The sequence below is a fragment of the Hyla sarda genome, chromosome 3 (genome assembly GCF_029499605.1).
Source record: "Hyla sarda isolate aHylSar1 chromosome 3, aHylSar1.hap1, whole genome shotgun sequence".
Taxonomy (NCBI): domain Eukaryota; kingdom Metazoa; phylum Chordata; class Amphibia; order Anura; family Hylidae; genus Hyla; species Hyla sarda.
The window spans coordinates 426037278-426060576 of NC_079191.1; the positions used below are offsets into that span (position 1 = coordinate 426037278).

The 23299-nt window shown below is 44.7% G+C and overlaps 1 protein-coding gene across 3 annotated transcripts; it reads left to right on the top strand.

The window, feature by feature from the left end:
• Positions 1-1269: 1269 nt before the first annotated feature.
• On the top strand, positions 1270-16426 carry FAM177B (family with sequence similarity 177 member B). Of its 3 annotated transcripts, none has more exons than XM_056568403.1 (6): positions 1270-1427; positions 3279-3319; positions 10493-10639; positions 12891-12957; positions 14709-14806; positions 15412-16426. In XM_056568403.1, exons 1-6 carry the CDS (start codon positions 1391-1393, stop codon positions 15589-15591), a joined length of 570 nt encoding a protein of 189 aa, XP_056424378.1. In that variant the 5' UTR covers positions 1270-1390; the 3' UTR covers positions 15592-16426. The 3 variants fall into 3 exon arrangements, with proteins under 3 accessions (XP_056424378.1, XP_056424380.1, XP_056424379.1); XM_056568405.1 differs by lacking the exon at positions 1270-1427 and adding an exon at positions 1776-1789; XM_056568404.1 differs by lacking the exon at positions 1270-1427 and adding an exon at positions 2297-2367.
• The last annotated feature ends 6873 nt before the right edge of the window (positions 16427-23299 follow it).

A 23299-nucleotide genomic window follows, 5' to 3' on the forward strand; every position in this document is an offset into this window, starting at 1 on the left:
CTTAAAGGGGTACTCCGCTGCTCAGTGTTTGGAACAAACTGTTTCGGACGCTGGAGACGGGAGTTTGTGACGTCATAGCCCTGCCCACTCATTATGTCACGTCCCACCCCCTCAATGCAAGTCTATGAAAGGGGGCGTGACGGCTGTCATACCCCCTCCCATAGACTTGCATTGAGGGGGTGGTGCGTCACATCATGACTGGGCAGGGCAATGACGTCACAAGCTCCCGGCTCCAGCGTTCAGAACAGTTTGTCCCAAATGCTGAGCAGCGGAGTACCCCTTTAAGGACATAGCCCATATTCATTTTTTGCATTTTCGTCTTTTCCTCCTAGCCTTTTAGTAGCCATAACTCTTCTATATTTCCATTCCCAGACCCATATCAGGCTTGTTTTTCGCGCGACCAGTTTTGAAATGACACCTCTCATTTTACCATAAAATTTATGGCGAAACAAATAATTATATTATTTGTGGCCGTAAATTGAAGAGAAAACTGCAGTTATGCAACTTTTGGGGGAGAGGGGGGGGTTTGACGTCATCCGACCGCCCCCTGAGCTAGCCGGCATCTTTAATTTATTCCTTTAGACGCAGTGATCGGCATTAATCAACCACGTAGTGGGGGCTTTAAAGGAGTGCTGTGGTGCAGTAGAACGTATCCTCTATTAAATGGATAGGGGAGAAGTTATAGATTGCGGGGCGGTCCAACCACTGGAACCCCCCCCCCCTGCATGGCACCCTGACTCTCCCCAGGAAGGGAGTGTGTCAACCCCAGCACGAAGCGGCGTCCAACACGCCGCCTCCATATATCTCTGCGCTGGGGAAGGCACGCGCTCCATTCATTCTTTAGGGGATACATCGTTCGGCTATCTTCGCCTCTTCCATAGAAATACATGGAGGGGGTGTGCCGGCCTCCACTTCGAGCTGGGGTCGACATGCTCCCTTTCCGGGGAGATCGGGGGTTCCATTTAAAACTATACACGTATCCTTTGGGTAGGGGTTAAAGGGGTACTCCGGCCCCAATACATCTTATCCACTATGTAAAGGATAGGGGATAAGATGTCTGATCGCGGGGATCCCGCCGTTGGGGACCCCGCAATCTGGCGTGCAGCACCCACCTGTAAGCACTGCACTCAAGGTTATGCCTCCCGACCACGGGGTTGTAGTATCTTGATGTCACGCCCCGCCCCCTCAATGCAAGTTTATGGGAGGGGGCGTGACCGCACGCCCCTCCCATAGACTTGCAATGAGGGGGCGGGGCGTGACGTCACACGAGGGCGGAGCCGTGATGTCACGATACTCCGTCCCCACAGTACCCCTTTAATACACAGAAGGGTAATATACCCTAATAAATGTGCAGGATCCCTTTAAAAGTTATGAAGGAAATCAGGAAAACATGTCACCCTTTGTCTGGAAACAGCATCACTTACCAGGTATGAAGCGTGCCCCTACAGCGACCAGGCGGTACATGTAAGCCCTGTGTCATCTAAGGGTTAAAGGAGGTAGTCCTGTTTGCCCAATCTCGTTTTGTCGATGCATTCTCAAGGTCCAATATAGTAACATCCAAATAAGGCAGAACACATACGGGAGGATTCATCAAACCGCGTGTAAAGGAACAGAGGTGCAGTTGCCCATAGCAACCAGATTATCTTAATTTTTTTTAGAGGCTTTTAGAAAGAAAAAAAGAAAATGAAAGAAGCGATCTGATTGGTTGCTATGGGTAACTGGTCAACTTTTCCTCTGTACAGGTTTTAATAAATCTTCAGCAATGTTTCTGTCCCCTAACACAAAAAATGTAATGGGGGGAGATTTATCAAAATCTTTTCAGAAGGCTTTTTGAAAATGAAAGCAGTGATCTGATTGGTTGCTATGGGCAACAGTACCACTCTTCCTCTACACAGACCTGCCCCAATATTCTTCGGTCATATATTGGTCACACTCAATGGAGGAAATTTATCAAGCTATTTGGACGTTTTTTTTGGGGGGCTTTCATTGGTCGCGACTGTTAGACGCAGTCACTTTTTTATCTTAATTTTTTGGATGCGCCAAATGAATTGGATCAGAAATCAATGGGGGAGATTCATGAAAACCCGTCCAGAAGAAAAGTTGCTGAGTTGCCCATAGCAACCAATCAGATCGCTGCTTTCATTTTTGAAAAGGCCTCTGAAAAATGAAAGAAGCGATCTGATTGGTTGCTATGGGCAACTCAGCAACTTTTCCTCTGCACAGGTTTTGATAAATCTCCCCCAATGTTTTCTACTTCTGTTCATTTTATTAGGCTGGAAAGGGCAGCGGCCACGAGTTCACTGACTGCGACTTTCCAGATTTGCGCACATTTTTGGCGCAAACACCTTTCAAAAATCACAAATCTAAGTAAGGCCGGGTTCACATCACGTTTTTGCAATACAGTTCCCGTATACATTTTCAATTTGAAAACCTTACGGAACCGTATTGAAAACCGTACGCATTGACTCTCCATTGAAAACCGTATGCCAAATGATGCATCCGGTTGCGTCCGTTTTGCATCCTGTACCTAAAACCGTAGCCTACCACGGTTTTTGGTCCGGGTGAAAAACCGTATGGACACCGTTTACATTTTTTTTAACATGGGAGTCAATGGGAACCGTACAGAATCGTATGTGCGTACGGTTCCATCCGGTTTTCACCATACGTTTTTTGACTTTGCAGTTTTTTTCTAGGAATTTCAATCAAACAAGTGAAACTTTATTCATAATACAGTGAAAAGTTCAAAACGTATACTTTTTTTCTTCTTAAAAAACGGATGCAACCGGACATCATTTTTCAAACCGTATACGGGTTAAAATTTGTACACACGTTTTGATACAGTTTAGTCCGGTTTTGAGGAATCCATTTTTTATCCAAAAACCTGATACGGAACTGTATTGCAAAAATGTGGTGTGAACCCAGCCTAAGCCCAGATCGTAAAAAAAAAAAATCTGTGACTGAACGGTATTTTATTTGCGCTGAATTGAACAAAGGCTGTGCGCCGAATTGGTTAATCCGTCGCAGAGATGCCGAATCCAGCACAAATAAACCCCTCTACAAAAATAACCTGGCACAATGAGAATTGATAAATCCCCCCCCAATATCCCTGTATGGATCGGGTGGTACCAGCTCCACTCCGGTCGCCCCCATTACACTCAGCACAGTCACCTGTCGTACTCACTGAGCAGCCCCGTCCTGTCTGTTCCCACCCCCGGGAGGACGGCACAAGGAAATATGTGACCTGTAACTTTAAACATCTTGATTTTCTTGTTTTTCAGAGGCGATGGCGGAGGACATAGCAGACGGGGACATAGCACTGGTGAGCTACTCCATGTTCGTGTTATTTTAGGCCAGTGTTTTCCAACCAGGGTGCCTCCAGCTGTTGCAAAACTACAACTCCCAGCATGCCCGGACAGCCGAAGGCTGTCCGGGCATACTGGGAGTTGTAGTTTTTCAACAACTGGAGGTTCACAGTTTGGGAACCACTGCTCTATAGCAAACCCAAAAGTATGGTAAAAGGCTGTCCGGGCACGCTGGGAGTTGTAGTTTTGCAATAGCTGGAGGTTCACAGTTTGGAAACCACTGCTCTATAGCAAACCCAAAAGTATGGTCAATGGCTGTCCGGGCATGCTGGGAGTTGTAGCTTTTCAACAGCTGGAGGTTCACAGTTTGGAAACCACTGCTCTATAGCAAACCCAAAAGTATGGTCAATGGCTGTCCGGGCATGCTGGGAGTTGTAGCTTTTCAACAGCTGGAGGTTCACAGTTTGGAAACCACTGCTCTATAGCAAACCCAAAAGTATGGTCAAAGGCTGTCCGGGCATGCTGGGCGTTGTAGTTTTTCAGCAGCTGGAGGTTCACAGTTTGAAAACCACTGCTCTATAGCAAACCCAAAAGTATGGTCAAAGGATGTCCGGGCATGCTGGGAGTTGTAGTTTTTTTTTTCAACAGCTGGAGATTCACAGTTTGGAAACCACTGCTCTATAGCAAACCCAAAAGTATGGTCAAAGGCTGTCCTGGCATGCTGGGAGTTGTAGTTTTGCAATAGCTGGAGGTTCACAGTTTGGAAACCACTGCTCTATAGCAAACCCAAAAGTATGGTCAAAGGCTGTCCGGGCATGCTGGGAGTTGTAGTATTGCAATAGCTAGAGGCACCCCGGTTGGGACTCACTGTTTTATGCTGGATTGGATGCAAATTTGCATTTGCATCCACTTCCTCATTCTGTCAGGGTGAATGATCGTATAAGACGTCTTGCATTGCGACAACAGGCACTAAACCGCGCCGCCAAATCTCCAGGAATCAGCGCATTCAATGTTATTTGTGATATGCCTTTTGGCATCATAGATTCTCGCTTTCGTATACTTGGAATTTCACATGCAGTTAAAAGGAAGCATTCTTCCTTTAAAATGTAAAAAAAAGAAAAAATAAAATAAAAAAAAATTGCCCCAAAAAATTCATAAAACCCTCCAGGACACAGCCTGTTTTCATTTTAAAATTTTTTGTCCTTTCAAGAAGCATATTTCATGTTTTTTTCATCCACTGAGCCATACAACGGCTTGTTTTTTGCGTGGTCAATCATACTTTGTAATGGCACTTTTTTTTTTACCTTAAAATGTACTGCACAACCAATAAAAAGATAAATTAAAAAAAAAAAATATATATATATATATATTATTTGAGGTGGCAAATTAGTCTGTATTTTTTTTTGTTTTTACGCAGTGCACTTTACAGTAAAACCGACATGTTCTCTTTATTCTGTGAGTCAATGGGGGAGATTTATCAAAGGATTTAGACTTAGGATTTTCCTGTCTTAATTTGTCTAAATATGTGCGACTTTTCTGCGACTTTTGCTCTAGAGGATTTTTCGAACATGATGCATTCTAGTCTATTTTAGATGGAAATGCATTGGAAAATGCATTGGTGCTGAATTTATCAAAAGCGACTTTTCAGCAACAAGTCGCATCGGCTGGAAGTACGCCGAAATGTCAGACCATGTTGGAGCAGGTTTAAATACAGTCTAAAGCATAGATCCCAAAGTCTGTGCGCAGAATTTATCAAGAGCCGTGTGACTTTTGATAAATTATGCGCACAATAGACCGGCCTAACCCTCTGTAGTTTGGTCTATATTGATGTGGGACATAGACAACTTTGATAAATATCCCCCAATATGTTTAAAAGGCTTCAAATGGTTACATGCTTTTCTATTTAAAAAAAAAAAGTCAAAAAATTTTTACCCAAAAAAAAAATATAAATTCCCCTTCTGACCCCTATATATATATATATATATATATTCCCCCCCCCCCCCCATATACAGGGTGTATGAGGGCTCACTTTCTGTGCCGTGATCTGTAGTTTTTACCGGTATAACTTTTTTTTCTGGGTTGTGATGTGACCGAAAATAAGCAATTTAGGTTTTGGATTTTTTTTTACGTTTAGGTCGATCACCATACGTCTATTAACATTGTATTTTAATAGAAAGGGGCATTTCTATATGTGGCGGCAAATATGTTTATTTATATTATTATCATTATTACATTTTTTATTTGTAAAATGGGAAAAGGCTGTCCGTGCATGATGAAAGTGGTAGTTTGGCAACAGCTGGAGGCACCTTGGTTGGGAAACACTGTTCTGAGGGATAACTTTGTAATATGAGAATGCCCCTTTAGCACTCCCCTTAGTGCTCATCACATTAAGGGTTAAATCCCAGAGTCCCTAGAAAACATTTCCAGTTATCTGATCCTCCATTGTTTCATTGTGGTTGGTTCTTGGTTATTCAATGAGTTATTGTTATTCCCAGAACACAGGAATTACCTGAATGTGAACATTTACCCATTCACTTGTTCACTCTAAGGCGCAAGTACATCGTATATAAGACACAGACTGCAGGTTATATACTGAGAAGGGATCTCCTCACCATACGTGCATTAGAGAGAACCTGTCACCAGATAAAACTTTTAATATAGTGTTCCTTGTGTAATTAGCAGACACTTTCCCATTCACTTGCTTTTAAAATCATCAACATAAATATGTTTAAAATGTAATATAAAAAACAGCCATTAGGTGGCTCTGTTCTGCTCCCTGCCACAATTAATACAGTAAGTTTGGTCTCCTCCCGGCCTGGCAGGAGTCCAAACTCAGGAAGTGCTTCTCTGCACAGAGCTTGATTGACAGCTGCACAGAAAGTGGAAGCTCCACAGATTCTCACAGAAAGCTGCACAGACTGGAAGCTGCAGGAGAGCCTCACTGATAGCAACACAGACTGAAACATGCACAGAGCTTGAGGTCTTCTATTCATCACAATTCTGTAACCATGTGAGGGCGGAAGTGGTCCCCCAGCAGGCTTCAGTGATGTCATGCCTGCTAGGAAACGCCCAATTACTCCTGCTGGGAAATTGCACTATGTTAGCAAGAATAAAGGTAAGATACAGAGCTTTTTAACCTCTTAAGGACCCATGACGTATGCAGATCCCTGCTGAAATCCTTCAGCAGGGATCCAGGGCAAACGCCGAGGGGGGCCATGTATGCCCCCCATGTCGGCGATCGCCGCAAATCGCAAGGGAAATCGCCCTTGCGATCTGCGGCAATACCGGGCTGATCGGGTCTCTGGGACCCGACCGCCCGGTAATTTCGCATGATCCCGGCTGTCACAGACAGCCAGGATCATGGTGAAGACTAGGAGCGAGGTGGCAAACCTGCCACCTTCTCCTATTCCCTGCGATCTGTCGGTTAGTTAACCGACCAATCGCAGGAGGGGGGGGGGGCGGTTACTTCCTCCCGTCCTGCCCGGCCCCTTGAAGTCCGGAGAGGACGGGAGCAAGACTGGAGGACGCTGCGGGGGACGGGGGAGTGCTGGGGACCGGCCCCGGTACTTACCTCGTCCCTGAAGACCCGGATCCCAGCGAGGAAGATGGCGGCGGCGGCGACAGGTGAGTAGATCTTCAGCCGCGGTCGGGCCCTTTACAGCAATGCACGTCGCCGTAAAGCGACATGCATTGCTGTATTGGGACCCTATATACTACAACTCCCAGCATGCCCAGACAGCCCTTGGCGTCTGGGCATGCTGGGAGTTGCAGTTTTGCAACATTTGGAGGTCCACAGTTTGGAGACCACTGTGCCCTTCCAGATGTTGCAAAACTACACATCCTCAGCATGCCCTTACTGTCCAGGCATGCTGGGAGTTGTAGTTCTGTAACATCTGGCCCTTCAGATGTTGCAGAACTACAACTCCCAGCATGCCTGGACAGTTTTGGCATACTGGGAGTTGTAGTTTTGCAACATCTGGAAGGGCACAGATTGGGAACCACTGTATTAGTGGTCTGCAAACTGTAGTCCTCCAGATGTTGCAAACTACAACTCCAAGCATGCTGGGAGTTGTAGTTCGGCAACATCTGGCTCTAAAGATGTTGCCGAACTACTACTCCCAGCATGCCTGAGAATGTTTGGGAGTTGTGGTTTTGCAACAACAGGAGGCACACTGGTTGGGAAACATTGTCTGTTTCCTAACTCAGTGTTTCCCAACCCGTGTGCCTCCAGCTGTTGCAAAACTATAACTACCAGCATGCACTGATAGACTGTGCATGCTGGGAGTTGTAGTTTTGCAACAGCTGGAGGTCCCCCCCTTGTGAATGTACAGGGTACATTCACATGGGCAGGGGGCTTACAGTGAGTATCAGGCTGCAAGTTTGCGATGCAGCAAATTTTGCGCGGCAGCTCAAACTCACAGCGGGAAAATCGCTGTAACCCCCCCTGCCCGTGTGACTGTACCCTAAAAACACTACACTACACTAAACTAACACAAAATAAAATAAAAAGTAAAAAACACTACATATACACATACCCCTACACAGCCCCCCTCCCCAATAAAAATGAAAAACGTCTGGTATGCCACTGTTTTCAAAATGGAGCCTCCAGCTGTTGCAAAACAACAACTCCCAGTATTGCCGGACAGCCGTTGACTGTCCAAGCATGCTGGGAGTTTTGCAACAGCTGGAGGCACCCTGTTTGGGAATCACTGGCGTAGAATACCCCTATGTCCACCCCAAGGCAAATCCCTAATTCAGGCCTCAAATGCACATGGCGCTCTCACTTCGGAGCCCTGTCGTATTTCAAGGCAACAGTTTAGGGCCGTACTCGGGAGAAATTGCCTTACAAATTTTGGGGGGCTTTTTCTCCTTTCACCCCTTATGAAAAGGTGAAATTGGGGTCTACACCAGCATGTTAGTGTAAAAAATAAATTTTTTACACTAACATGCTGGTGTTGCCCTATACTTTTCATTTTGACAAGAGGTAAAAGGGAAAAAAGCCCCCCAAAATTTGTAATGCAACTTCTCCCGACTACGGAGATACCCCATACGTGGGCGCAAAGTGCTCTGGGGGCGCACAACAAGGCCCAGAAGGGAGAGTGCACCATGTACACCACATGTGACCCCATTTCGGAAACTACACCCCTCACGGAATGTAAAGAGGGGTGCAGTGATAATTTACACCCCACTGGTGTCTGACAGATCTTTGGAACAGTGGGCTGCGCAAATTAAAAATTTTGTACAGCCCACTGTTCCAAAGATCTGACAGACACCAGTGGGGGGCAAATGCTCACTGTACCCCTTGTTACGTTCCTCAAGGGGTCTAGTTTCCAAAATGGTATGCCATGTGGGGGTTATTTTGCTGTTCTGGCACCATTTAGGCTTCCTAAATGCGACAAGCCCCCCGAGCAAAATTTGCTCTCAAAAAGCCAAATATGACTCCTTCTCTTCTGAGCATTGTAGTTCGCCCGTAGTGTGCTTCAGGTCAACTTATGGGGTACCTCCATACTCGGAAGAGATGGGGTTACAAATTTTGGGGGGTATTTTCTGCTATTAACCCTTGCAAAAATGTGAAATTTGGGGGGGAAACACACATTTTAGTGACATTTTATTTATTTTTTTTTACGTATGCAAAAGTCGTGAAACCCCTGTGGGGTATTAAGGCTCACTTTATTCCTTGTTACGTTCCTCAAGGGGTCTAGTTTCCAAAATGGTATGGCATGTGGGTATTTTTTGCTGTCCTGGCACCATAGGGGCTTCCTAAATGCGACATGCCCCCGAGTAAAATTTGCTCTCAAAAAGCCAAATATGACTCCTTCTCTTCTGAGCATTGTAGTTCGCCCATAGTGCACTTGATGTAAACTTATGGGGTACCTCCATACTCAGAAGAGATGGAATTACAAATTTTGGGGGCTATTTTCTGCTATTAACCCTTGCAAAAATGTGAAATTTGGGGGGAAGCACACATTTTATTGAAACTCTTTTTAAATTTTTTTACATATGCAAAAGTCGTGAAAACCCTGTGGGGTATAAAGGCTCACTTTATTCCTTGTTACGTTCCTCAAGGGGTCTAGTTTCCAAAATGGTATGCCATGTGGGGGATTTTTGCTGTTCTGGCACCATAGGGGCTTCCTAAATGCAACATGCCCCCTAAAAACCATTTCAGAAAAACGTACGCTCCAAAATTCCCTTGTCGCTCCTTCCCTTCTGAGCCCTCTACTGCGCCCGCCGAACACTTTACATAGACATATGAGGTATGTGCTTAGTCGAGAGAAATTGGGCTACAAATAGAAGTATACATTTTCTCCTTTTACCCCTTGTAAAAATTCAAAAATTGGGTCTACAAGAACATGCGAGTGTAAAAAATTGAAATTGTGAATTTTCTCCTTCACTTTGCTGCTATTCCTGTGAAACACCTAAAGGGTTAAAATGCTGACTGAATGTCATTTTGAATATTTTGGGGGGTGTAGTTTTTATAATGGGGTCATTTGTGGGGTATTTCTAAGATGAAGACCCTTCAAATCCACTTCAAACCTGAACTGGTCCCTGAAAATTTGTGATTTTGGAAATTTTGTGAAAAATTGGAAAATTGCTGCTGAACTTTGAAGCCCTCTGATGTCTTCCAAAAGTAAAAACTCGTCAATTTTATGATGCAAATATAAAGTAGACATATTGTATATGTGAATAAAATAAAATAATATTTGGAATATCCAATTTCATTACAAGCAGAGAGCTTCAAAGTTAGAAAAATGCAAAATTTTCAAATTTTTCATCAAATTTTGGGATTTTTCACCAAGAAAGGATGCAAGTTACCACAAAAATTTTACCACTAAGTTAAAGTAGAATATGTCACAAAAAAACTATCTCTGAATCAGAATGATAACTAAAAGCATTCCAGAGTTATTAATGTTTAAAGTGACAGTGGTCAGTTGTGCAAAAAATGGCCGGGTCCTAAGGTGTAAAATGGCTGGGTCCTTAAGGGGTTTTAGCTCTGAATTTTTTTTTTCTTAAGGGCTGGAGGGGTGTTAGGAGTAGTCAGGGAACATAGCCTGAGGTAGTTTAGAAAAGTTTATTTGGTGACAGGTACTTTTTATGTGCTGCTCTGCCCATAGCTGCCAGGGACATCACTGGTACCAGGTTGAACTGGATTTCCCTGTAAAGGTTCCTGATACATTTTATCTTCTCTTCAGAAAGAAATAGAACTTGGCGATGTGGAGAAGAAGAGAGTCCCCAGGAGGATAATTCACTTTGCAAATGGAGAAACCATGGAGGAGTACAGTACAGAAGAGGAGGACGATGAAGACGACCAGAGGATCGACTTTCGGAATGTAGACACGGTAGGAAGTTTTTATAGCAAATTTTTATACTTTCTACAACGAAATAGGAGCAAGATGTCAGTCCTCTGTAAGTCCCTATACAGTGGTCGCTAAACTTAAAATATTTGGTCTTTTCTGGATAATTGTAACTTGAAACCAGACAAAACATACAATGCGACAGACAGTCCAGATCTGTGACGTGTCAATGGCCGGAAGAACGGACCAATCAGAATGGGCATTCACTGGTAAAACACCAGTATTCCTGAAGTGTATGCACTGACTGGTGTCTGGTAGTGCCCCCTACAGTACGGGGAGGAATTACATGCTCTGTACTCTCTACCTGTATTACTGAAGTGCATGCACTGACTGGTGTCTGGTAGCGCCCCCCTACAGTACAGGGAGGTATTACATGTTCTGTACTCTTTACCTGTATTCCTAAAGTATATGCACTGACTGGTGTCTGGTAGCGCCCCCTACAGTACAGGGAGGTATTACATGTTCTGTACTATTCTTTACCTGTATTACTGAAGTGTATGCACTGACTGGTGTCTGGTAGTGCCCTCTAGAGTACAGGGAGGTATTACATGTTCTGTACTCTTTACCTGTACCAGGGATAGCTGCTTCTTTGGACACCAGCTGAGGGCGGCTCCATGTTACATTTTTAGGACACTGTGTACTGTACAGGGCCCTGAAAAATCTCCTGTCCTCTACATAGACAGTGATTACAGCTCCCAGCAGATCTTTATTACTTTTATATGTAAGGATTTGCTTTATCTATATTAGTTATCTACTTGTTTTTCTTTAATCCTCACTTTTTCCTATTTTTGGATGACATTTTGGTGCCTCTAGAACCAATTACCAGGTTTCCATAGAGTTATGGTTTCAACATACAATGGTCGTCCCGGAACCAATTCACATTGTAACTTGAGGGACCACTGTCAAGCTTGAGTCAGCTACAGTATTTCTAATTATGCTATTTTTATACCATATTTATTTGTATAGAGTCTTTACAGAATTATTTTTTTTTCCGTTTAAATACAGCACATGTGACACAGCAAGAGAGGTCAGGACATCCACTCTCATCCATCTGGCCACATGGTACCATTGTACCAACACTCACTGATTCATATTCAGGTCTCTTACCTTACAGGTCTCTTACCTACACATCATATTAAAGGGATACTCCGCCCCCAGACATCTTATCCCCTATCCAAGTCTATGGGCGTGGCCTTGACGTCAAGAGCCTCCGCCCTGCATCACCAGTCACCCTGCACGGAGCAAAGTTTGCTCCATGCATTGAATGTCTGGGGTGCCGTAGCTGAGATCGCAGGGGTCCCCAGCTGCGGGACCCCGACCATCAGACATCTTATGTGATGTCACAAAGGGAGTGGCCTCCAGCACCGCTGCTGACATTCTCAATAAACGCCAGGTGCTGCAGGGAGATCGGGGGGGGGGGTTGGGTTGGGGGTGTAAGATGTCTAGGGGCGGAGACAATATTTTTTATATCAACTGGTGCCAGAAAGTTATACAGATTTGTAAATGACTTCTATTTAAAAATCTTAATCCTTCCAGTACTGATCAGCTGCTGTATGCTCCAAAGGAAGTTGTGTGGTTCTTTCCAGTCTGACCACAGTGCTCTCTGCTGACACCTCTGTCCATGTCAGGAACTGTCCAGTGCAAGAGACATTTGCTATGGGAATTTGCTCCTGCTTTGGACAGTTCCTGACATGGACAGAGATGGCAGCAGAGAGCACTGTGGTCAGACTGGAAAGAAAAGAACTTCCTCTGTAGTATAAGGCAGCAATTAAGTACTGGAAGGATTAAGATTTTTAAATAGAAGTAATATTCAAATCTGTTTAACTTTCTGGCACCAGTTGATTTTGAAAAAAATAAAATAAAAAAATGTTTTCCATTGGAGTACCCCTTTAAAGTGAGCAGGTGGACACAGTGCTTAGCTAGAATGAAGGGGCACTCTGATATCAGTGCCTAAAGGTGTAGATTTTATTTGAGGTGCATTCAGCTACATAGACCTTACCCCATAATATACACATCTTGGAGGAGATTGATCAAAACCTGTCCAGAGGAAAAGTTGCGGAGTTGCCCATAGCAACCAATCAGATCGCTTCTTTCATTTTTGAAAAGGCCTGTGAAAAATGAAAGAAGCGTTCTGATTGGTTGCTATGGGCAACTCAGCAACTTTTCGTCCGTACAGGTTTTGATAAATCTTCCCCCATGCTCCTAATGTCTGTCTGTTTCCTGTGTTTATTGACAGACACAGATGAGCTGGAGAACATACGTGCAATTCTGGATTCTCCGAGTCGCTACGACCGCCTTCTTCAGTAAGTTACTATAGATACTCAAGTTACTCTCTGGTATAGAAATTCTCATCCATCTACGATGTTGCCTGCCAGGTGACATGTCTATAATAATAATTGTTATTTAAAGGGGTACTCCAGTGGGAAAAAATGTTTTCAAATCAACTGGTGCCAGAAAGTTAAACAGATTTGTAAATTACTTCTCTGATACCTCTGTCCATGTCAGGAACTGTCCAGAGCAGGAGAGGTTTGCTATGGGATTTTTCTCCTGCTCTGGACAGTTCCTGACATGGACAGAGGTGTCAGCAGAGAGCACTGTGGTCAGACAGAATAGAACAACTCAACTTCCTCTGTAATTTACAGCATACTGGAAGAGTTAAGATTATTTAATAGAAGGCATTTACAAATCTGTTTAACTTTCTGGCACCAGTTGATTTGAAAAAAATAGTTTTCCACTAGAGTACCCTTTTATGGGGAACTCAAGTAAGGTAAAAATATCCCCTAGCCACAGGATAGGGGTTAAGTGTCTGATCACAAGGATCCCCCCTAATCTCAAGAATAGGGCCTGTCTCTTGCTTTAGAGTGCTCCGGCTCTCACCTTCGAAGAAAAAAGTGGTCTCAAGACTGATGGCCCGCTTTGCCAATCACTTCGCGATAAAAATTCGCTATTCGAATATTCACACCCAACACTAACCTTTAAAGGGTACCTTTCATCAAAATAACTTTTGATATATTATAGATTAATGTATGCAGAATAACTTTCCAATAGCATGTTATTAAAAAAATATGCTACTTTCTATTTAATTTTCCACTTTGAAAAAAATGACCACTAGGGGTTTCCCTACCAGTCCTGGCCTCAAGCTGGACTCATGCTGTAACCCTAAATCTCAGACTGCAGCCAGGACACAGACAAGCTCAGCACTGCTCCCTGCCAGAGCAAAGAGCAACTGCAAAGAGCATATCCTGCTTTGGACGACCCATCATGTCCTTGTATTATACAGATAGCCTACTGTATTGTTTAAGAACTATGTAATGCTTCATTTTCCTATGGTGGCACTTTAGAGGAATTAACCACCACACTAAAGCTGGTTGTTGGAGGTCCTCACAACACAAAAAAAATCTGCTTCCTGTCGGAGCTAAACCTTTACACCAACAACATCTACACGTTTAGATACAGAAGATGAGCTAGTTTTGTCAGACTATTGACTCCTTTATGACACAACTGCAGAATAATAATAGCAGCCAGGGGTCTAATGAAGGTCCCGTGATCTGCCATCTTACTACACTTGTTAAAGGGGTAGTCCCATGCCCCAGCATTCTGAACATTTTGTTCAGAACCTTAGGAGCGGACGGCCGTGATTGTGATGTCACGGCCACGCCCCTCATGATGTCACATCACACCCCCTCCATTCATGTCTATGGGAGGGGGCGTGACGGTAATCACGCCCCCTCCCATTGACAGGTATGGAGGGTGTGTGTTGTGACGTAACGATCATTGCCACCTGCTCCAAGCGTTCTGAACAAAATGTTTAGAACGCTGGGGCACGGGAGTACCCCTTTAAGCCTTATTATGGTCACTCTTGCCCATGTGCTCACAGACCTGAATATACCATATTGTGTCTGGTCTGTCCGACAAGACCAAATTCAGCAAATTATTTTCTCTGGTTCATCAACCAACTATGAGAAATAATGATATGAAATTACGATAGTCAAATGTTATGATACCTATTTTTTTTTGGAATGTAGATCTAGATTGTTACATCTTCTTATTTCAGCTTGTGACTACCTCGGCGGAAGGCTGGCGACCCTGTTTGGTCTTAATGTTCCTAAATATCAGTACGCCATTGATGAATACCAGAGGACAAAGGAGGAGGTAAAATACAGAATATTCACTCACTCGGTAGAAGCCGAGACTGCAGTAATGTGGCGCGCCACTACATAGAATATGGAGCCGACTGCTTCCGGCCTGTTCTCTATGTGCTGCAGGTACTGAACAGCTGATCAGCAAAGGGGGCCATGTTTTGGCACCCCACCAATCAACTACTGATGGCCTGTCCTGTAGATGGGCCATTAAAATTATTTCTCTGGAAAAACCCTTTATTGTTCTTTATACTCGCCCTGCAGGGCATGCAGAGAGCAGCCTGTATTCTACTTAAAGGGGTAATCTGCCCCTAGACATCTTATTCCCTATCCAAAGGATTGGGAATAATATATCTGATCGCCGGGGGTCCAGCCGCTACGTCATACACCCTCCATTCATGTCTATGGGAGAGGGTGTGACAGCCGTCATGCTCCCTCCCGTAGACATGAATGGAAGGCGCGTGGCATGACGTGCCAGCCCGGAGATCGTATGAGTCCCAGTGACCGGACCTCCCACTATCAGACCTTTGGATAAGCGATAAGATGTCTAGGGGCATTTTAAATTTCTATGAAGTTTTGACTTCAGGTTTATAAACTCAAACTTCATTTATGTTGCAGGACAGCGACGATGACGAAGATGATGGTGAAATAGTGAAAGAAACAGGAGACAAAAATGCCCTTAATGAAAGACATCACTTACAGATGGAGAGCATGGTCTATGGGACCATTCAAGACAATACTGTAGAATCCAGGGATACATTTCAGATGGACTCCGAGGTCATTCAATCAAAAAACTGAATCTATTGGCAAACTTCAAGAAAGTTGATCGTCTGAAGAGTAAATCTTGGCCCTTGTAGCGCAAAGCCAATGGGTTTCCCATATATGGTGTTCCGCCATAGTGCAAGAGAAACCATTGCTAAGTAGGAAGCATATGGTGCCTCATGTCAACGCCAATCAGCTTGTTGATGGGTCCTCAAGATTATTATAATTTGGTTATTCCCTAATGTTTAGTCACCTTTGGTCTACACCTCACATTCTCTAGGATGGGAAGTGAATGTAATATATAACTTGACTGGCTTTGAAATCGGGACATTGATCCCAACTCATGGTGTGCGTATCTCCTAAGGACGGTGGTTGTTGTTGTCAGGAGACAATCCCTTTCATTCAGCAGGACTGGATATTGAATTGTTGATCCAAAAGGAAGAAAGTCCGGCACTGGATATGCATAAAAGTCTTTGCTTTATTTCTGCTTTGGCAAGGAGTCACAACACAGAGCAGGAACGTCTGACGCGTTTCGCACCGTCAGGTGCTTAATCTACGATAACTTTTATGCATATCCAGTGCCGGACATTCTTCTTTTTGGATTCGTATTGTGAAGCCGGGGTGGGACTGGTGGGTTCGATAGCACAGGTGTGCAATAGCGGTCATCAGTGAGTGAGCGGACAACACAGTTCTTAGTTCAAGGATTGTATTGTTGATGTTTAATCAGGTAATAAGAAACCACTGGCTTTATTGGGGCAAATGTCCCACTAACTCAGGCTAAAACCAGTGTGAGAAATATTCTTTATATGAACTGTAAATTAATTTTTAATTTAATAAAGGTCAAACTAAATGTTCTTAGAGATTGGTGTTACTGTTTAACCCCTTAAAGGGGTACTCCGGTGAAAACCTTTTTATTTTATTTTTTTAAATAAACTGGTACCAGAAAGTTAAACAGATTTGTAAATTACTTCTATTAAAAAATCTTAATCCTTCCTGTACTTATTAGCTGCTGAATACTACAGCAGAAATTCTTTTCTTTTTGAAACACAGAGCTGTCTGCTGACATCATGAGCACTGTGCTCTCTGCTGACATCTCTGTCCATTTTAGGAACTGTCCAGAGTAAAAGGAAATCCCCATAGCAAACATACGCTGTTCTGGACAGTTCCTAAAATGGACAGAGGTGTCAGCAGAGAGCACTGTGCTCATGATGTCAGCAGACAGCTCTGTGTATCAAAAAGAAAAGAATTTCCGCTGTAGTATTTAGCAGCTAATAAGTACAGGCAGGATTAAGATTTTTTAATAGAAGTAATTTACAAATCTGTTTAACTTTCTGGCACCAGTTGATTTAAAAAAAAAGTTTTTCACCGGAATACCCCTTTAAGGACATGTTTATTTTTTATTTTTTTGCACTTTCGTTTTTTTACTCTTCGTCTTCTTAAAGCCATAACGCTTTTAATTTTGCACTAATGCCGGACATTGCCTGATTGGCGATGTCTGGCAATAGCCACTGGTACTGACTGTTGATAGTAGCCGGGAGCATGCAAATATAGCGCGATCTTAGCACCTGAGCTTGCTTCATACCCCTGCCGCTGCACTGTTTATAAACAGCATTTTGCGGCAAGGGGTTAATATTTAATAATGGGTTTCAGCCAGCTTCAGGAGGATTGGTGACCAGTATTAGTAGTTATTTAAGAGAAACTGACAGTATACTGAGTTATGGTGCGGGTGAACCACTTTAAAATGATGGGTCACTCACTTAAATCCATTCAGGAAGTGCAGTTATGCTTGTAAATAGTTTTATTTCAACGTAACCAAGCGTGCATTGGAGGCCGGGAGCCGGCTGGCCAAGCTCCCCTGTCTCCCTCATATTGCCCCATCTGCCCCTCCCCCTTCATTATTATGCTAATGAAGGCTGCCGGTGAGTGCACAGAAGGCAGATCGCTCATCCACGACCTTCATTAGTATAATAATTAGAAAGGCGGGGGATTATGGAGTAGACAGGAGAGCTTAGCCAGCCGGCTCCCCACCTGCAATGCGCACTGGGGTGCATTGGGAATAAAGGTATTTACCAACATAACTCTGCACCTCCCGAACAGATTTTAGTGAGAGACCCATCATTTTAAAGCGGATAACCCACACTATAATCCAGTATACTAGGTTTAGTGCAGGTAAATTGTCAGTTTCACTTTATTAAATAAAAAAATAAAAAAATTTGGCTGAAAGGCAAACATATAAAGACATATTTATCCCCAGGACTGTATCTATAACAAGGGGACATCCTATATATAGAGGAAAGAAGGTTTCTTTATTAACATAAACTTTTTCCATTTTATTACACCTGCACAATTTTAATAAAAGAAATAAATGGAGTCCACTGGACCAGCAGTTGTAATTTTACATCAGCTGGAGGCTCACTGGTTGGGAAACACTGGATTATTACGTAGTGTCACTTAGTGAAGGGCAGGGTCATTGACATTATGATGGGATAAGGCAGCTGCAGGATCACTAGCATCACTATGTGATCACGCAGCCGCAGGGTCAGTAGCATCCCTATGGGATCAGACAGCTGCAGGGTCGGTAGCATCACTATGGGATCAGACAGCGGCAAGGTCAGTAGCGTTACTATGGGATCAGGCAGCCGCAGGGTCACTAGTGTCACTATGGGATCAGGCAGCCGCAGGGTCAGTAGCATCCCTATGGGATCAGACAGCTGCAGGGTCGGTAGCATCACTATGGGATCAGACAGCGGCAAGGTCAGTAGCGTTACTATGGGATCAGGCAGCCACAGGGTCACTAGTGTCACTATGGGATCAGGCAGCCGCAGGGTCAGTAGCATCCCTATGGGATCAGACAGCTGCAGGGTCGGTAGCATCACTATGGGATCAGGCAGCTGCAGGGTCGGTAGCATCACTATGGGATCAGGCAGCTGCAGGGTCACTAGCATGGGTAATGGTAGTAGCAGTGTCAGTATTATGGTTACAATATAAATTTAATTGTAACCAACAACATTAATAATCTTATTTTTTCCGAAGACTTTACTTTATAATAAAAGATGGATAATGACGTGGCTTCCTGTAATCATGAAGTAAGAATTTAAATAATTTTTACCTTTTTAAAAACATTGATTTAGATGTAGTGGTTAAATTCACATTGCTTAATAGGTCCAACGGACTTTGGGAAAATGTTAATGATCCATCACCGCATCCTCACAGGTGATAGCCCGCCTACTAAAGATAGACACCGTCCCTTCGTGCCAGGCATGTATCATGTAAAGAAGATGCTGGCTGAAATGAAGGAGGCGGATGTGATTTAAGTCCCTGGACTTAACCAGTGGATACTGCCAAGTGCCAATGGCCTCGGAGGATCCAGAGAAGACCGCTTTTGTGACACCTATGGGTTTGTTCGAGTTTAAAAGTATGCCGTTTGGGCTGTGCAATTCCCCTGCTACATTCCAGCTTCTGATGGAGCGGTGCCTGGGACATCTGAACTTCCAAAGCGTCTTGTTGTATCTAGATGATGTCATCGTGTATTATAAGTCTTACCAGGAACACCTCAATCATCTGTCAGATGTCTTCCAAGTCCTGATCAAGCATGGGCTGAAGATCAAGCCGTCAAAGTGTCACTTGCTCAAGCCCCAAGTCCATTATTTGGGCCACGTTGTAAGCGCAGAGGGAGTTCAGCCAAGTTGGCCTACGCCTCGCACAGTAAAAGATGTCAGGAGCTTCCTGGGATTTTCCGGCTGCTACTGCCATTTTATCCCACACTTCGCCCAAATTGCAGAACCCCTTACAGCCCTCCTGTGGGGGATGGCAAAGGAGAACTACAATGGAAGACTCCCTATTGATTGGGCCGAAGAGCAAGAGACAGCTTTTTAAGCTCTCAAGCGTCTGCTGACATAGCTACCCATCTTGGTGTATCCGGATTACAGTCAGCCATTCCGGCTATACACTGATGCCAGTTTTGAACGCCTAGGAGCAAACCTGTCCCAAGTCCAAGAAGGTTAAGTGCGAGTGATTGCCTACACCAGTCGGAATCTGCGAGGAGCAGAGAAGAATGATGCTAATTATAGCTCTTTCAAGTTGGAACTTCTTGCCCTGGTATGGGCTGTGACTGAAAAATTCAAAGATTATTTGGCAGCTACGCCATTTGCAGTTTATACCGATAACAATCCCTTGTCACACTTGAACACCGCTAAACTGGGCGCTCTTGAACAGCAATGGGCTTCGAGGTTAGCCAACTACAGCTTCACCATCAAGTATAGAAGCGGCAAGTCAAATGTTAATGCTGATGTACTATCCTGAATGACCCCAGGCGAAAAGCCACCCCATGAAGACGAGTTGGAGAATGTGAAGATGCCTCCGTTTTTTCCCAGTGGTTCATCCATCACAATGTTGTTACTACTTTTGTCGAGGGTGAACCAAGGCCAGAGAGAGTTAAAGAGGATCTCTATATTTGGAAGACTCTGCAAGATGAAAGACGAGTCACAGGAGACCTGATGGATTACCTCCTGGCGAAAAAGGTACCGACCCGACTGCGTCGGGGCCATTGTGACTATGAGTTGAAGCGACTGTGGCGTCAGAGGAAATGACTGTTTGTGCACAAAGGACTGTTGTATCGCAAATCTTTGGATCTGGTCTCCAGTGAGCGACTGCATCAGATTCTGGTTCCTAGAAGAGATGCGGCTATGGTCCAAAAACATCTAACATGACCAGTCTGGACACTTCAAAGTCCATAAGACGAAAGACACAGTTCGGAGAAGATACTGGAATGGGATGCGGAGTGATGTTGAGAAATAATGCAGCGAATGCTCTGTAATGTTTCCAAAAGTGGATATAAGGACGCGAGGGCACCCCTCCATTCCATCCAGAGCGACAGACCTAACCAGTTGGTCGTGCTAGGCAACGTGAAATTGGCTTCTACCCGATCCAGGTACACCTACCCTCTCACTATGGTCGACCACTTCTCCAAGTGGGTTGTCATTGTTCCAGTCAAAGATCTCGCACAAATGTTCTACTCCAAGTGGGTACAAACGCTAGGATGCCCAGAGTCTGTCTTAACTGACCGTGGACTGTACTTCGAGGCCCAACTCTTTCAAGAACTCTGTCAATTCTACGATTGTATAAAGCTCAGGACTGTTCCAGATGGTATACACCCTTCTACATGATGATGGGGGGCATGGACAGCTGCCTAAGGACCGAACCTTCAGGCTGCAAGCCCCAGCTGACAACTCCCTTGCCAATCCACAAATGGGTATCTGATCATCAAAGGCGAATCCATGAGGCCCAAGAGATTGTCAACAAAAAAATGGGGGAAGCTCGACAGAGGCAACAACCGCCATGCAGCGGCCAAACCCTTACTCGTTGGTGACAAAGTCTGGTTAAAGAAATTTCCTAGAACAGAAAAGTTGGACTCTGTAATGTCCCAGTACGGTATATGCATCACAGTCCTATCAGCTTGAGTCCTTGCATGTCCCCAGGGCTCACCTGCACTGTACCCTTATAATCTGTATAATTGTATATTATGTGTAAAGGACCTTTGATATGGTCACATGGTTATTGATCACATGATAATAGTTGTCACATGTTAAAGTCACATGTTTTGTTACTCAGAGAGGACCAGGTGACCAGATAACCTGCAGCTAGCCTATGGGCTCCTTGCTCAGCCCCCCTTTATAAGAGGGGGAGGTACTACAATCTCTCTCTTCCACCACACTCTCTGCTGAGGTCCAGTCCAGACGTCTCAGAGTCAATGTCCAGCACATCTGGAGGCCTCAAGCCTTAATTACAGCCACAAGTCAGTAAGTCAAGTCATCTCTGTCTGCTGTCACTATCTTCAGTCAAGTCAAGTCTATTATAGTCAGCGTGGCTGTCCTAAAGTCTGTCAAAGTCACTACAATCCGAGCAAGCTGCAAGGTTTCCTGTGTTACTGGTCACCTTTCTGGGATCCTGGCCTAGCTGTAAAGACTGTACCATCTGTCTACCTCAGTAAAGCTACCGTTAACCATGATCTGGCCTTTGACTCTTATTTGCCCTACCTAACTAGGATTAGCGGTGCTACCGGTCGGGTGGTTCTCGGTAAAACCACGCCCTAGCATCACGAACATTTAGGGGTTAACAACATCTGCCCCATACACCTCACATCGCACCCCCGTGGCTCACCACAACTCCATCTGGGAGACAGAACCTTACACGATAACGGCTTTTCCCTACCCTGAGTCTGATGTCTATGAAGTGCGAAAGCCTGATTGTGAACCACAGGTCGTCCACAGGAACTGCGAAAGAGGACCTGCCAGTGCTTGTGCAACCACCTCCTCCTCCACCTTTGGCGCCTGTTCGTGAATACGTTCCTGGTGAAGGGATACATCCTTCTGTGGACATCTCCATGCTCTCGCCAATGCAGCCAACGTACATCTGCCTACCTCTGGCTCCTGTCTTGTCTAATTTGGCTCCAGTCTATGAACCTGCTCCAAGAGTTCCAGAGGTGGCCCCTGCTCAAACAGTTCCTGTTCAACCAGAAGAAATGGTCCCTGCTCAAACAGTTCCTACTCAATCAGAACGAACACCTGCTGCACTTCCGGATCTATCTCAGGATCATGTTCCTCAAGAGGTGGTGCTGCGCAGGTCTCAGTAGTCTACCCAGGGACAACTACCTGCTAGGTATCGAGAATAAATGAGTACATATTTCTAGTCAGTAACAAATGTAAATATTACAAAGCAGTGAGCAAAGAGGGAAAGTTGCCGGCACATACAAAACTAGGTGACCAATCAGACGTGTAGCGACACACAAAGCTGGGTGGACGTATAGCCTGTAACGGAGATGCAAAGCTGGGCAAGAAGCATGAAGCGTAAACAAGAGACAAGTAGAAGCTGCACTCACCATTAAGGTCTTTATTGGATTCCGGTCACATCAATGACGGTACAGGCGGGGGAGCTAGATGTGTCGCTACGCGTCTGATTGGTCGCCTAGTTTTGTATGTGCCGGCAACTTTCCCTCTTTGCTTACTGCTTTGCTACTGTGTTTCCCGTCCTGAGCACACGCTAGAGGCGTCACCTGTCACTAGCGTGACACATGAATACCGACACGTAACATGGATATGGACTCTGAACCGGGTATACAGACGGGGAGAGAGGAGGCGGGGTCATTTTTCCTGGTGTGCAGCACCCAGGATCAACTCACAGTGTTGGGAGTTAGATCCTTGGAACAACGGATCACAACATTGGCTGATAAAGAGTGTCGCTTATTCTGGACCATCAACTCTCTCCAGTCTTGTCAGGCCAGCTCCCGAGCTCCGAGAGGACTAAGGGTCTACAAGGCCCCCTCACAATACCAAGAAGATTCTGACTTTCTTGCTGAGTGGGAAAAAGCCCACCTTGATCATGCAGCCAGACTGACTGATATTGTCTTAAAGAGAAGTCAGACTGACTACGCCCTGACCACTGTAGCACTTTGCAGGGCTAAGACCGAACATAGAACTCGGGTGACTGAGGCCACTGCTCAGAATTTCTTTAAGAAGCTGGACAAAAAACTGATGGTCATGCAAGCAGAAATCAAGGAGCGCAAAAGGGAAAAATTTGTACGAGATAAGGCCGATTACGACTCAGCCCAGATGTTCACATGGCAAAACAATAATAAGAAGACCACTAGACGCCCACGCTTTCCACCCAGAGATGGGGTAATACACGCAGGCCACCTGCCGATTATTGGACCTCCGACTCGGACGCGACTGGATCCGATGATACAACG